Consider the following 16,931-nt stretch of genomic DNA (forward strand, 5'->3'; position numbering starts at 1 on the left):
TATTTTTAGGTGCTTTGAATGGATGCTCCATGTACACTTATTTCAAAGGTGGAAAGGTTGCAAGTCCTGTAACATGAGCTATCACCATTGTGCCTTGAGCAGAGTTGTTTCCATTTCCAACTTCCAAAATGCCTTTGAATGATGACTTTATGTGGAAAACAAATCCCACTAGTTCTGTTCTGCCGCAGCCATCAATATTCATGAAACGGCTCTCATCGTTTGGTTACGTCCACATCAAAATACCCATGATTCAATGCACACTCTCGAGTCCTATAATTCAGTGGCCGATCTCCTCAGTTCTCTTTCAAATATAACTTTCTTCAAAATCACATGCACTTCAGCCCTCAGATCCCCCACCAGCATGAATAATTACCCTTCTCATTCCCACAAAGAAGAACGCAATCGCATTACAAACCCCTCAGCAGGGAGAATAATTAGGCGGCCGGTTCCCCAGTCTATATGTCACTCAGCCGCATACAGGCATTTACTGTCAAAGACTCATATAAGAATGCTTTATATGCATCCTGTCATGCATACACCACACTGTGACATTAAAGCGGTCGCACATTCAGCTCGGTGAAGTCGCAAACACTCACTTCAATGACACGCCGCTGAGCGCAGCTGATTGATTGCGAAATTAGCAAGTATAACGTGTATGTTTATATGCGTACGTGTTCATAACTAATTATGGTTTTGTGCCAATTAGTTTCTTTTGTGATCGGTTGTTTGTTTGAGCTTCGTCAGGAATGATGTGTGTGTGTTTTTGTGTGCATTGACATTTTAATGTTTTTTACTTTGGGTTTGTAAATGTTGCATTGACCAAATGACGCACATGATTCATGCTAGTAAATGGTTATGATGGTTATGATGATGGAAACAGCGCCTTCTCTTTGCCCCCGCAGTCACGCGTTTGGTGCGAGTGATCAGTCAGCTCAGAGGGAACATGTTGCTGGTTGGTATCGGTGGCTCAGGGAGGCAGAGTTTAACCAGACTGGCCGCCTACATTTGTAAGTTTACGGTTTTCCAGGTGGAGGTCACCAAACAGTACCGCAAACAGGAGTTTAGAGAGGGTGAGTTCTGCACTCTGTTTACATTTATACCTTCCTTTAGGGATTTTTTTTATTCAAAGCTACTACACCTACTTTATATTGCATCAGAGGTCTACATGTTATAAATATGTCATTCATGGGAATCAAATCATCCCATATACAGGGTTCATACAATCATGGAAAACCTGGAAAAGTCATGGAATTTTGGAATCACTGAAGTTTAAAGAGCCCCTATTATGCGTTATAAAAAGTCATATTTTGGTTTTGGGGGTCTTCAACAACAGGCTGATATGCATGCAAGGTCAAGAAACACTTTCATTGTCTTATAATATGCATTTATTTTTACCTAATTATCCCAATGACTCCCATATGATTCGCCAGCAATTCATTTGTTCCCAAAGCCTTTTTTTGCATGAGGCTAATCTACTGTGATTGGTCAAAAGTTCAAAATTGATTGGTCGAAAGTGGCAAAAGTTAAACTATTTTGAAAATTGGCGCGGCGCGTGTGTAGGAACAGCTGATGGTGGCCTTAGCAAAGACAAACGGTAGAGATTCGCTGAAACGCATTTAATTTGGTAAAGGAAGAAGCACACATCGCGTTTTCAGCGCGGTTTTGGATGCAATATGTAAACACCCCCGTACAGATTTAACCTGAGAGATACAGTATCAGCACTGATCTATAAAAGATAAGTGATAACAAGCTGCGCGGAGCTATTACAACTTACAACATAATGAAGCACATATTTTGCAAACTACACAAAACGAGGCAACAATTTAATCACACTTACATGTTATGATCAGGAGGAAGAAGAAACTTTTTCATATGAACTGTAACAGTTACTGACAAAGTCCCTGTCAAAGTCTGACAAAGTCCCATACATAATAGTCTCTGCTGCTCCTTCCTTTAATAGCAAACAGCTGCCGAATCCCGTGTTGCAGTGTAGGTTATTGTATAAAAAATCTGAAAAATGACAGGAACAAACACAGCACTAGGTTGGCTATACTGTGGCATTGTTGTGAAAAAAAACTTTAACTGGTTATTTCCCACAGCCAAATCTCCATCTGTCAGTGATCGTCATCTTTACGTCATGATCAGACCCTGTGATCCCCCGTGCTCCACTAGTGTCTGAAGGGAATGGCGCGTTCACATTTTACCGGATCCAGTACTACATATTTGGTGATGTACTGTATCGACGTTGATGTATTTAGGCAAAAGATCCGATCCCAACACGATTTATGTATTTGACTCTGAGTCGTCTATTTAGTTTAAATAATCAATAGATTCTAAATTTCAACCTCAGCTGGATGTTTTCATTCACTTAGTGGTGTGTTTCACACTGCATGTAAGGTCATATTCAAAAACCCATAATAGGGGCTCTTTAGAAGTATAGTTTAATAAATATCTGTATACTTGAATATAGTTAATGGTCTTTACTTTTTTGCTGTCCCTGGCCAGATAGGTACTCTCACATTATTAGTGCTGTGTAAGCATTATCAAAAGCTCTGGTCAGATCATACAAATTTGTCATGATTTCTGCACAATTTCCTTGACGTAGGGTGTCACGGGGAGTCATAAATGACAAATGGGCGTTGTGACACAAGATTCAATTGGTTGTTCTTGTGTAATGTGGCACAGTTCACTACAACTGATACCATATCTGCGATTGAAAAAATGTTATTGAGATAAGAAATAATGTTATAGCAACACTTGTGAATGCTTTGGGAAATAACGCTCGTCGTAGACGTTACAGGATGACTGATCACGAAGCAGCATGTAGTCTGGCATATTTGTTACCCATGACTAGTCAAGATTTTATCAAGACAAAATCACATAATAATCGGAAATAATGAATTTCGTAACGACAATAAAAATCGTGTGATCTGACTGGGGCTAAAATCAATTTAACATCGATATAAAAATACATTTAAAATAAATAGATTGGTGCGTCTTTTATGATATGCTGTTATACCTTTGAATGTGAATTGTTTTTCTTATTTACCACGTATCAAACAATCATAAAAATATGAAATAACAAATAAAAATGAATCATTTACTCACCATCATGTCATTCCTAATCCATAAGCAAAACAATTGGTTCACAAATGCAATATTTTGAATAAAATATGAGAGATTCTTTCCCTCCTTTGAATGTCTCTTTAGTCCAAAACTCTGATGCTTCAAAACATTCATAAGTGTTCGACATTGATCATGCATACAGCATTTAGATTTGGTCTTAAAAGCTCAAGTATGCTAACCGGTAAGAACCGGTACAGCAGTGCTGTAGTCTCAAAATCTTAAGACTTCACTTAGACTCAAGTCTCAAATTTGATGTGCTGTGAGTCAACTTTTACAACTGTAGTTCGCAACTTGACTTTAACTTGACTTTAGAAAGACATAATATAAACCAAAGATCAGAGTCCTTACCACAGATTGGTTGCTGATCACACCAGTATCATTAGAGCTTTGAGAGGGATTTGCTGTTCAGTGTTTTCAACCCATAAATGATTTCTGTAAATAATGTACCATGGGGTGAATACTGAAATGCTAAAGAGGTCAAATCCACAGCATACTAGCAAACACTGAAGCCTACATAGACATAATAAACCAAATATTTAAAAAATAAACATAATTTGAAGATATAATTTAGCTGTTCACGTCAAATGCATATCCTGCTGGAACAATATAGTTACTGAGAGTCCAATATATATATATATATATATATATATATATATATATATATATATAGAGAGAGAGAGAGAGAGAGAGAGAGAGAGAGAGAGAGAGAGAGAGAGAGAGAGAGTCAAAATATCAGATACTTCCTAATCCAATAGAGAGTATGAATAATTTTAAAAATGTGTTAAAAATATATTCAAATGTACTGTATATGTTCTGGAATGGACAAACCTCTAAAGTCCATATGAAATCAAAGTTTACAATGTTTATTTTGCTAGCGCACATTGTTATTCTTTAAATGGATAATAAATCTATGCAAGTTAATCCACTGAGATTTTGTTTTGATAATCTTAAATCAAAGTCTAGCCATTTGCTTCCACGTTTGGAGTGCCAGTCATTCACTGTTGTTGTCAGTTTCTCTTACCGTTAGTTTGCAATCAGGGAATGAATCAAAAAAATCATGCCCCGCCCCTAATTAATATTCTGTTTCAGTTTGAAGTACATCAACATACTGAAATAAACGTCTCAGCAACTTCAGGTTCCCTCAGACTTTAAACAGCCTGCTAAAACAGCACCTAAACCTGTTTTGCTGCTCATTTAACGGATTATCTGAACATTCAGCCTAGCTAAATAGTATTTCAAGACCAACTAATGTTAGACAGCTGGCTGAGTTATTCCTTCAATTTTACATCTCAGATAAAATGCTCTTTTGATATATAACAAAGGCTTTAAAAATTTGTCCTGTGGCATGTTGTGTTTCCAAATGCTGAAAAATAACACCTCTTGCGCCATTGCTCGGTACCAAAAGATGTATTATGTTATGCACATCGTAGCCTTCACAGCACAGTTTAATGTGGCCTCGGTGGAATATTTGACACATTTCTTCTCCCCGTACAGATATTAAAAAGCTCTATCGGCTGACAGGAGTGGAAAACAAGCCCACTGTGTTCCTGTTTAATGACACACAGATCGTGGACGAGTCCTTCCTTGAAGACATTAACAACATCTTGAGCTCTGGGGAGGTGCCCAATCTCTATAAAGCAGACGAGCTCGATGAGGTGTGTGTGCGTTTGTATACATTTTTAATGCGCGTGACTGCAGGCTTGTGTTTGACGATGTCTGCTTGACAATGTGAGCAGGTTTTCAGCGTGTTTTGTTTGTATAGATCCAGAGCGCTCTGTCAGACTCCGCCAGGAAGGACAATATCCTGGAGACACCAGACGCCATGTTTAACTACCTGATAGAGCGCGTCAGGAACAACCTGCACATTGTGTTGTGCATGAGCCCTGTAGGAGATCCTTTCAGGTGCAATTTGTTTTAGTGTTTTTTTTTTATTTGCTTGATAAAAACAGCATTTGCAGTCTTACATACAATGAAAAATGGTGCAAACAACAGTAGAATAGAGGGAGCTTTTAGCATCAAGTCAAAACATCTGTATTTCTATGGAGGTTTATACAGTACACTACCTGACAAACGTCGGTGCCTATCCAAGTTTTAGGAACAACAAATTATAACTTGATTTCTAGTTGATCATTTGGTGTCAGAAGTGGCTTATATCAAAGGCAAAGGAATTGAAATTACGTTTATTATACCAAATTAAAATATGATCAAGCCTTGATTTTTGATTATAAGGACAGTATTTAATTGAAGGACAGTAAGGTCTAACTCCACTTAGACAAAAGTCTTAACAGAAGTAATGTACAGAAGTAATGTACAGTATCGAATATAAAGTCATGGTGCAGTGGAAAAAGTATTGTTATTGTGTATGACTCCCATGAGCTTTGAGGACTGCATCCATACATCTCTGCAATGACTCAGATAACTTATTAGTCATAAGCCTTCTGGAATGGCAAAGAAAGCGTTCTTGCAGGACTCCCAGAGTTCATCGAGATTATTTGGATTCATCTTCAATGCCTCCTCCTTCATCTTACCCCATGCTCAATAACGTTTATGTCTGGTGACTAGGCTGGCCAATCCTGGAGCACCTTGACCTTCTTTGTTTTCAGGAACTTTGATGTGGAGGCTGAAGTATGAGAAGGAGCGCTATCCTGCTGAAGAATTTGCCCTCTCCTGTGGTTTGTATTGAAATGGGCAGCACAAATGTCTTGATACCTCAGTCTGTTGATGTTGCCATCCACTCTGCAGATCTCTCACATGCCCCCATACTGAATGTAACCCAAAATAATGATTTTTCCTTCACCAAACTTGATTTTTGTGAGAATCTTGGGTCCATGGAAGTCAAGTTATTATTTGTTTCTCTTACAATAGTGATTAACAACAAGACTTTTGTCAGGTAGAATACAGATTATCAAAGCAGTGGAAAATAGCTCAAATATGGAGACCATTCAGATTTAGCTGTGAAACAAATAGTCATTTAGCTCAGGTCAGATATTCATTGTTTAGTCCATCAGTATTAAATAAGTTAATTTCAGCTCAATTCAGTTCAATTAAAGGGTCTGTTTTCCAGAATCTGGTTAAGCTGTGAGACAATGGTGCCATCATTCAGCTTAATTCAGTTAATATTTAGTTCAACATCACTTTATCAGAACATAGTCATTTCAATCAAAGACTAATATGTTTTTCTTTGTGATTTTCCAGCCTGATCTCATGAGGAAACATAACAATTTTACATTTTCTCAGTTTAGTGGCAAATTCGTAAGAAGTTCAGTCATACAAAAATGTACGATTTTAAAAAGGAGGCATGGCACCCAAACCCAACCGTCATTGGGGGATGAGCAAATCATACTAAATTGTACGAATAAGATGATTATATATGAATTAGCCACTCAATTAAAAAGTTACAAATTGCTGTGAGCTAGTGTTGAATCTTCATGAATCGGATCAGTCTGTAGTAATAATTTTACTGTTGATCTGTAAAATCAAATGAAAATAATCGTTAATGCTTGTTTTTGTTTACCACTTCAGTGGTATTAATTGAGTAGTGATATTTCTTACATTTTTGTAATTTTTTGTAATATTTTGAAAGTGTCATTATTAGAAGTACTGTGTTGTCGTACATAGTTGATTAAATTAAAATTATTATCAATTTAATAATAGTGAAGATTTATTAAGGTTGTGATCAACTAGTTTCAGTATTTCAATCAATGTGACTATGCACTTAAAAAAATTATTTCAACGGTAGCTGATCACGTGTAGTTATGAAATTACAATAATTAAAATAGATTGTAAAACAGTAGATGACTAAATTGAATAAAAGACTGAAATATAAGGCGGCACAGTGGCGCAATGGGTAGAGTTGTCACCTCACAGCAAGAAGGTTGCTGGTTTGAGTCTCGGCTGGGTCAGTTGGCATTTCTGTGTGGAGTTTGCATGTTCTCCCTGCGTTATCGGCAGTTTCCTCTGAGTGCTCCAGTTTCCCCCACAGTCCAAAGACATGTGGTATAGGTGAATTGGGTAAGCTAAATTGTCCGTAGTGTATGCATGTGAATGAGTGTATATGGGTGTTTCCTGGTGATAGGTTGCATCTGGAAGGACATTCGCTGGGAAAAACATATGCTGGATAAGTTGGCGGTTCATTCCACTGTGGTAATCCCTGATGAATAAAGGGACTAAGCCGAAAAGAAAATGAATGAATGAAATATGAATAATTTTTTACTACTACTTCAAAAAATGTATTATAATATATTAAAATTGTAATTAAATTAATTTAAATTAAAGAATAAATGATTAAGTTGACGATAAAGTTAATAAATAATCAAGTTGTTTTTTAAAAATATATAATGTGTGGATATTAATGCTGAACATAAGCATAGTTCAAAACATATAGGAAAGGCAGTCATGCTGTTCTTGTTACGTACTATGAATATCACACTAAAAAGCAGAACTGTATCCCACCTTCAATTCAGTGTTCAGTGTCTCTACAAAACCCCATGTGTGTGGATTTAATATAGCCAACTGTAATATAGCATGCACATGCTCGCCTACCACTTATAATCTAACATGCACGCATAGTGAGTCAGCCTTGATTAGCATGCTAACATTTGATATCCATCCTGTGGCTTCTTATGGCTTAAGATCTCTCTCTGTAGGTTTGATTCCCAATGAACGTCAATATACGGTTTAACCAAACAGACCCGCACACAGTATAGCTGCTTATGACTCAGTGCTCCAGTTCAAAATGGATGAGAGATACAACTGTGTGAAATTAGAGGAAATGGCAGGAGTAAACCTCACTTCCTCTGTCATTTCACACACATCATGAAGACAAAGCTCTGCCCTCCCATCTGCAATCTCTTACCAAGTGCTGTTGTAAACTCACAAGCATCCTCATAAACGATGTAGCAAATTTGGCTTCCCCTGTCTCGATCGGTTTACTTTCCTTTTTTTAGCTTGCTGCGTCTCAGTCAATTTCAGCTTCAGGGGCTTTATTGGCATGACAAACAACAGTGTGTTTGCATTGCCAGAGCAGTAGCAGGTTAGCTTTACTCCAGTGTTTCTCTATTTTGAATATTCATAATTTTTTAATGCTATTAAAGATGCTGTGTGTAACTTTTTGACTCTTCTAAAGCATGAAAATCGCATACAATGTTTGCAGGTATTTAGAAAACATGATAAATGAACATTCTTGTTTATCTGAAAAACAATGCTGAAGTCAATTATTCTGCTTTGAAAATGTGAGTTACGTGTCGGAATTGGTGTCTTTGTTTTGGTTCTTTTAACCCACCCACTGTCACTTTAGCCGACTATATTTCAGCACCCTTGTTGGAAAACCGCATATTTAATTTATTCGTTTATTCATTCAGAAAGTCTCTTAAAGCATGCGTCCATGACCGAAATGCGACCTCCAGTAGACAGTAGTAGAGTCCGAAATGAGACGCAGATTCAGAGTTCCACATGAGATTATTAGGTACCAAATAATATAAATGTTACCAACGTAAACATGAGGTGAGCAGGTTACATTGTAACCCTGTGTCCTAACAACATGCTGCGTGACTAGATTTGCAGTGATAAGCAATTTGGCTGTTGCACAGCCATTCAGAAGCACAGGATATTGAATCACAGATACTGTATGTGTTGGTTTTGAGTCTGAAGTTAAATTTCAAACAGTTTATTTTATTTTTAAGATCTGAGGTGAACTATCTGCTCCTGCTTTCAGTAGTATGGCAATAAATGTCTTGTAAAATATCATTCAAACTCACATTATTAGCATTTATCACTGAATAAAGCACATGAGGTACACCTGAGATGATAATTATCAAAGTTTTCAGTTGTTCAGCTTCAAGAAATAGAAGCCGTTTCTAATATCAATTTGATTTGTTGGTTAGAACAAAAATTCCCTTTAATATTGAAATGATACTTTCTATCGTGTGCCATTGCTTTTATTTAGAACATGATTTCATTCAGCCTTTAGGCTCAATAGTCAGGTAGATCCTCAATCCGGCAGATGCGCTTGCGTGTTTTGATCCAGGAATGCAATACCTAGTTTAACCACTGGGTATCAAACTTACATACTGCACCATTGTTACATCATGATAAGTCAAATTCAGGGCCAGACAGAATCTGCAGACTTTTTTGTTATTCTCTGCAGAAATTCTCTGAATTAAAAAAAAATAATAATTGTGGATTCATACAGAATTTTTTGCAAGTATTTTAGCTGAAACATAAATACAATCAAAAATGTTAATTTCTTGACTTTTTTGGAAGACAAAATCTGTTTAAAGAACGCTGCAGTAGGTCTCATATAGTACATCAACTAGTATAAGAACATAGAAAACATTTATAAATTGTACAAAAATCATGAAAACCATAAAATGTTGCATATAAATCAATATTATAACTGGTTTTAATATACACATACAGTTAAAGTCAGAATTATTATCCCCCATGAATTATTAGCCCCCCCACCCCCCGTTTATTTTTTCCCCAATTTATGTTTAACGGAGAGAAGATTTTTTTTTTCAACACCATCATGACGGTAAATAATATTTGAATATTTTTTAAGACACTTCTATACAGCTTAAAGTGACATTTAAAGGCTTAACTAGGTTAATTACTGTAGGTTAAGTAGGCAGTTTAGGGTAATTAGGCAAGTTATTGTATAATGATGGTTTGTTCTGTAGACAGTTGGAAAAAATATACCTTAAAGGGGCTAATAATATTGACCTTAAAATGGTTTTAAAAAATTTTAAACTGCTTTTATTTTAGCCGAAATAAAACAAATAAGACTTTCTCCAGAAAAACATTATCAGACATACTGTGAAAAACTTCCCTACTCTGTCAAACAACATTTAGAAAAAAAATAAAAAATAAAATAATAAATATATATATATATATTATATATATATTAGTCCCTTTATTAATCCGGGGTCGCCACAGCGGAATGAACCGCCAACTTATCCAGCACATGTTTTATGCAGCGGATGCCCTTCCAGCTGCAGCCTATCTCTGGGAAACATCCATACACACTCATTCACACTCACTATGGCCAATTTAGCCTACCCAGTTCACCTGTACCGCATGTCTTTGGACTGTGGGAGAAACCAGACCACCCGGAGGAAACCCACACGAAGTCACGAACGCACGGAGAACATGCAAACTCCACACAGAAATGCCAACTGACCCAGCCGAGGCTCAAACCAGCAACCTTCTTGCTTTTAGGCAACAGCACTAAAAAAAAAAAATATATATATATATATATATATATATATATATATATATATATATATATATATATATATATATATATATATATATATATATATATATATATATATATATATATCAACTTTATATTAAACTGTATATTAAAGGACGTACTTAATTTTGTAGAAATTTGCTGCCCAAATCATTCTTTCAATTTGTAAATATAGTATTTCAGTGTATTATGTTTTATTTTATAATAAAGAATAATATATACTGATTACAAATTCTTTTAAGAATTTGGTCAATTAAAAAAATGGGAAAGATTGGGTCATAGCTTAACAACCAACATAACTGTTGCTCCCATGGCCAAAGCAGTTGACATCCACTCCTGTAGACAATAGTTGTAGTGTGCCAAATCAATAATGATAAAAGAGACAAATACCAAGGAAGAGCTATAATACAGGTAAATATTAGCTAAAGAGAGAGAGAGAGAGAGAGAGAGAGAGAGAGTGATAAGTAGGCACAGTACATTGCTCACTGGCCCCCCAGACGATGGCAGGAAAAAAACATTCATGCTTTGTAATTATGCCTGTCACATGCGCAGCACTATAGAAACATGCATAGAAATGTCCTCGTTAATCACTCATTTGCATCTGCCGTCGCATGAAGAAGGCGGTTGTGCGTAATGTGACCCGCAGGGCCCTGACTCATTAAATATGACAGGTCAAATCATCCAAGCACTCACTCTGATTGGCCTGGCACTGGTCTGACTTTAATAAGCATAATTGGACCGGTGGGTGATATTAGTCTTGGTGACAAATCAATGCAAACCATTTTGAACTGTCTACATAACGGAAGGGTTATGGGTTTGTTTATGTGTGTGTGTTTGTTTAGGAACCGTATTCGTCAGTACCCAGCGCTGGTCAACTGCACAACGATAGACTGGTTTTCTGAATGGCCACGGGACGCTTTGTTGGAAGTGGCAGAAAGATGTTTAGATGGACTGTCTCTTGGAAGCGATGATGGGGTGAGACATAAACAGAAAGACCTAGACGCTGGATTTATAAATACTGTCAGTGTTTTACACAGCATAAAAATGCAAGGGACTGTTCATTTTTTAAGGTACGCTCAATAATTTTGTGTTTTCAGTGCTGGCTGTCATCTTTGATGTAAACTGACCATTAGTGGTGTGGAGGTAGCTGAATATGTATTGTTTAGTTTTAAAAATGCAATGTTGAAATGTGCAATAGAGTCAAAGAGCTTAAAATCATCAAGAGGCGATGCTCTGTTGCTATTTGGGAAACAGCCACTAGACACTAGTGTCACGCGGCAGCCATTTTGGGATGAAAATTCCAATAGAATAACAGCACGGATAACTAACGTTAGACAGAAAGTATCGAGGTAAATTTGAGTTAAAATATTATTTATTCATACACCCCCATTAAAAAGCAACATTTAAAACAATATCTCAATGAAAAGAAACCAATTACCAAAATGTTGACATGACTAAGTATATATTTATTCCGTTTTTAAATTAATTTGAGTAATATTATTGACTAATATGAAAATATTGATATGATATATTTACAATAGTTTGTAAAGTAATATTTTCTGTGTTTTAGTAGATCTATTATATGAGAGACTTGCTTTGTTTACCAAAAAAGTGGATCTACTGTAATTGGATTTGCATTGTTAACATTAAATAAAAGTTAAAAAGGTATTACTTTTTATTTCACAGATTATGGTTTTAGTTATGATACTCTCAAAATCATTCCGCATAAATCCGCAGATTTTGAACAAAATAGATTTGAACATAAATAGCCAAAAATGTCAACAGATTCCGTCTGGCCCTACTTATGACATGAAAGTAAGGTTAACAAAATAACTTAAATTACACATTTTTTTCAGTTTTACTTAAATTATGGAGATGCAAAAAGGAGAATTCCCTTTATAACTACTTTATCTAGTTTGTATGGTCTCCGTGATTTTAATGACATCACCAAGACTTCTAGGCATGGAATGAACAAGTTGGCTTCATTTTGCTACATAAATGTTTTTCATTCTTCAAAAATGACCCCTCTTTTAGAGTTGCTCAAAGAGATGCTCAACTTGACGTCTCTTCAGAACTCCCCATATGTGTTTAATTGGATTTAGATCAGGAGAGATATTTGTAATAATATAATATATTAACATAGATGTGTACAGTATGTGTGTGTGTGTATATATATATGATGAATGTTATATTATGTATCAGAATTCAATCATTTTGGACAAAGTGGCTTTTTACATAAAAGCTTTATTAGTTTTTCTTTAACAGACAACACTGGAAAAAAATACTATATAGTATTATAACATATAATACTGCAACAAAAAATGTACTGTCAGTCTGTTATCAACATCCCATTTTGAAAGTCATTTTAATTTAACATGTCAGTATTAATTTATATTATGCCAGTGCTTAAACTATTAAATTAAAGTAATTTCACCAAAAAGTGACAGTTCCAAGAAAATATGAATAGTTAAAATATAAAAATCAAGTCTGTAAAATAAACTAATAAAAGTGCTGATGAGCACCTGTCTTGTAATAGTAGTGTTGTATTGTTGTCTTTCAGGTTGTATCTCAGCTTTAATGCGCTTTTAAAATAAAAAATTTTAAAACAAAGTATGTGCTTGCCATCGCGACAGAAATAAGGACCAATGGGCGGCCGATTGCTTTCACTCCAAAATGGCGGAATCGCAGAACTGTTGCTGGGCACTGCTGTTGAAATGAAACGTTCTATTGAGTGTCGCCTCTTGGTGATTCTAAGCTCTTTGATAGAGTGGAGGAACTATGATGTCACCTTGTAGGCCAATCCACTGCTAGCATAAAACTGGTTCCCTCGATAAAATCCTTATTGGATTTTCCCATAGGCTTTTCAAAGATTGCAAATAATAAGCTCTGTGTTCAAACACAGTTCATTACACTTACTGTACACGTTTTGTCCAACTGGATAATCCTCACATGAAAATATCACTTTTATAACTTTTGGATCCTAAATGCAAACACGTGAACTGAAAAGCTAATATTAGGCTATAAACGGACTACAGTGCCTTTGTGGCACATACAGCCCGCTTACCTTGATGAGGAGCGATTGACAGGTTTATCAAATGCCTGCAAGTTCCATCATGGATAGAGAACAGCATTCAATATTTTTTCGTCACAGTGTATCACAAGTACAGCAGAAAGCAGCCCATACAGTCACAAATGCTATAAAATAGGAATAAAATTTAGGAGTGTCAATATTGCAGTTATGATAGAGTTAATAGATATTATATTATATTAGATTAGTATGACAGAGTTTATCTGTGTTCAGATAAAGAAAAAAAAACAAGAAAAAAATCAAATGATCATGTTAAAATGACATAAATATACATAATATATATGTATATTTACGAATTTATTCACACATTTGCATTACTGAGAGCAGGGAAGAGACAGGCTGCACTGGTAGGCTGTATCTTAATAAAATCATAATAAAGTTTTACTAAAATAAAGGATCAACAAATTAATCTGTCTTGATGGACTCTGCAAGTTAATGCATTATCTACACACAATATGAATTCCCAATTAGAAAAATATTACAAACTATGAAATAATTTTTATCAAAATAAATCAGACAAATCCAAATGCCAAACGCAAGCGGGCTGCGTTCCAGACCAGTTCAGCTCGATAACGTATAATGTCTCCGACACCGCCTGTAGTCCCATTTAGCAACTTGATAGCAACTGTCTTTTAAAGAGTTACCGATTTTAAAAAATCAAGAGTGGGATGAAACGGATGTGGTTTATGTCGTAGAATAAAACGTGAAAGTATCTTGAGTTTGTGTTAGCCACGAACCTTATTTAAGTGATTTAACCGAAATCCCATTCAAAAAAACTCATTGACTTTGGGACGAGGGAATCGGAACTGCTAAAATGTTAACATGCTTCCAGGGTTTTGCATACAAATTGACGTCATAGTTCCTCCACTCTATTTGTAGTTAGAATAAAATTGTATAAAAAAACAATAGTGACTAGCATTTTGCTGGTCATAGCCTTTCATTCAATTTCTTTTTGGCTTAGTCCCTTTATTAATCTGGTGTCACTACAGCGGAACGAACCGCCAACTTATCCAGCATATGTTCTACGCAGCGGATGTCCTTCCAGCTGCAACCCATCACTAGGAAACATCCATACACACTCATTCACACACATACACAACTGACAATTTAGCTTACCCATTTCACCTATAGTGCAGGAAAACCCACGCCAACACAGGGAGAACATGAAAACTCCACACAGAAACGCCAACTGACCCAGCCAAGGCTCGAACCAGTGACCTTCTTGCTGTGAGGAAATTGTGCTACCCACTGCGCCACTGTGCAGCCCAGTCAATGTTATTAATAATATTAATAATAAATATTAATAATTATCTACATTTAAAGGAAAGAAAATAATTGGAAAGCTTTTATTATGTTTTGTTTAAGAATTTGAAGCTTTTAATATGTTTTTTTAAAGAATATGATATATTTTCATCAAAGATACATTAAATTGATCAAAGTGTGTCAGCATAGAGTTCGTTTTTGATGAAAATCATTTACATAAATAAAAAAAAAGGTGAACTTACAAATTATTTTTACATTGATGAGGTCCTGTACATTCAGGGGCCCTAAGCAGAAAAATGTAGGGGTCATTGCAAACTGGCCCACAATGACTTAAGTAAGATAAGTAAAGCTTAAAGATTTGCTACATTTCTTCCACTTAATAACTGTCTGAATGATTTGGACATTTTAAAACACCACTGTTTTTGTCAACTAGCAGTTTAAAAAATGAAGAATGTAAGGCAAGATCTACCAATGAAAAAACTTTCATTTCCATTTCCACCTTGATAAATTGAACATTTTAACTATGTAAAAGCACTATAGTTTAACCTACTTTAAACTTCTCAATTGATGTAACCAAGAAAATCTGTAAAGATGCACCTGAAAAAAAGATTGAGGGAAAAAGATTGGTAAAATCATTTTCAATTGCACTTCATCTACTACATTAGTATTTTATAAATGGGCTTTAATAAAATTCTACTACTACTAATAATAGCTATTAGAGCCTACAACAATAGTTATTCTAAAACATTACAATATAATTCAGTAATTGTAATTACGGTTTTGTACAATATTTTGCAGTGTCAATTTACAATGTGATAAGAAGGAAAACTACTGCTTGCAGCTGGATATTGTAAGAACTTAAGCCTCATTCACACTACATACGACTCGCTGGGGCATAGCAACAAGCGACCGTTCATTTCAACGGAGAGCGAGCGGCTTCCGGCGACCTCCAACTACTTGAGCGACAGCGATCGTTTGCGACCAGGTGGGCGTGTCGAACAACGCAACAAAGCTGAGAATCCTTCAACTTTATGCAAATGAAGAGCGACTTTCTTGAGCGACAGCCAATAGGAGCCAAAGAGCTCACGTGATTCTCTCTTAGCTCGCTCAGAGGCTGGTTTTATTCTTTCCTACACAGACCTGCGTTTGCATCAACTCGCCACCCAGAGTGACAGGCAGCTACAAAGTCACTGCTAGTCTGAATAAGGCATTAGATTTTGATCACACTTGAGTTTTCCCAGATTAATATTTTTTTTTTCAACTCATTGCCCTGCAGCTAGAAAACATGCACGCGTCATTTCCTATTGGCACACACAAGCCACGCCCACTTGAGCATGCAAAAGACGCGATATGTAAGCTTCGTCTGTAAAACCATGAAAAGATCAAATATTTAATGTAAGTAGATTTATTAATATAGTAGTAAATTTATTAATGTAGTTTGTAAATCTGTAAATGCCCATTTTCAATAAATCTGCTAGATTATGTCTTTAACATCAGCATTACCACTTAAAAGCAAACCTAAAATTTATCTTGTGCGTCTGTCTTGTCATTGTCGTTTTTCCCCTCCCGTTTTTCTTCGTATGAATAATAGATTGGTTTAATCCTCGTGGCTCAATTTCCAAAATAAATCTGTCAGTGCACAGATTCCCGTTCTTGTGTAACCGGAATTCACGTTCATCTTTGAATTACGACCACGGACAGAGTGAACGCAAAACGCACATGAGAAATTAGATGCTGCTGCAAGCTTCCTGTTGAACCTTCTCACAAAAACAATCTCATAGTTCATAAAATGCTGATTTTTTTCTTTCGTTGTTTTTGTTTTCTTTTCAGTAGAAATATTTAATCAATAGAATACAAATGCAAATGATGTCAGCAAGCAAACGGCTTGGACTACTAGCGAGTTGTGGGGGCCCCCTAGTGGCAGCAGGGCCCTAAGCAGCCAATTAGTTTGCTTATAGGGAGGGCTGACTCTGGGTCAATGTTGCTGTTTTCAATATTTATTAGATTGTTTGTCATAACAGGTAAGCTTGTTTTTTTTATATATTTATACTATATATACAATAGAAAAGGGCTGTTTTAAATTGTGAAAGTATTAATTTTACATTCCTAACTGTGTTTTTGATCAAATAAATGTCGCTTTGGATGATTTTTTGAGTGCACCTTAAAATATTACTACTTAACTTAGAATTGTGCTTTTAAAAA

General features: G+C 35.8%; 1 protein-coding gene across 1 annotated transcript in view; it reads left to right on the forward strand.

Moving 5' to 3' along the window:
• The window catches only part of dnah2 (dynein, axonemal, heavy chain 2), a 275,588-nt gene that overhangs the window by 199,105 nt on the left and 59,552 nt on the right, over positions 1 to 16,931 (forward strand). Inside the window, exons 55-58 of the mRNA XM_056461233.1 lie at positions 903 to 1,070; positions 4,621 to 4,781; positions 4,889 to 5,028; positions 11,221 to 11,353. Of these exons, the coding sequence (XP_056317208.1) occupies positions 903 to 1,070; positions 4,621 to 4,781; positions 4,889 to 5,028; positions 11,221 to 11,353 (602 nt within the window). The remainder of the gene's footprint in view (positions 1 to 902; positions 1,071 to 4,620; positions 4,782 to 4,888; positions 5,029 to 11,220; positions 11,354 to 16,931) is intronic.

This window comes from Danio aesculapii, chromosome 7 (assembly GCF_903798145.1).
Source record: "Danio aesculapii chromosome 7, fDanAes4.1, whole genome shotgun sequence".
NCBI classification, from domain to species: domain Eukaryota; kingdom Metazoa; phylum Chordata; class Actinopteri; order Cypriniformes; family Danionidae; genus Danio; species Danio aesculapii.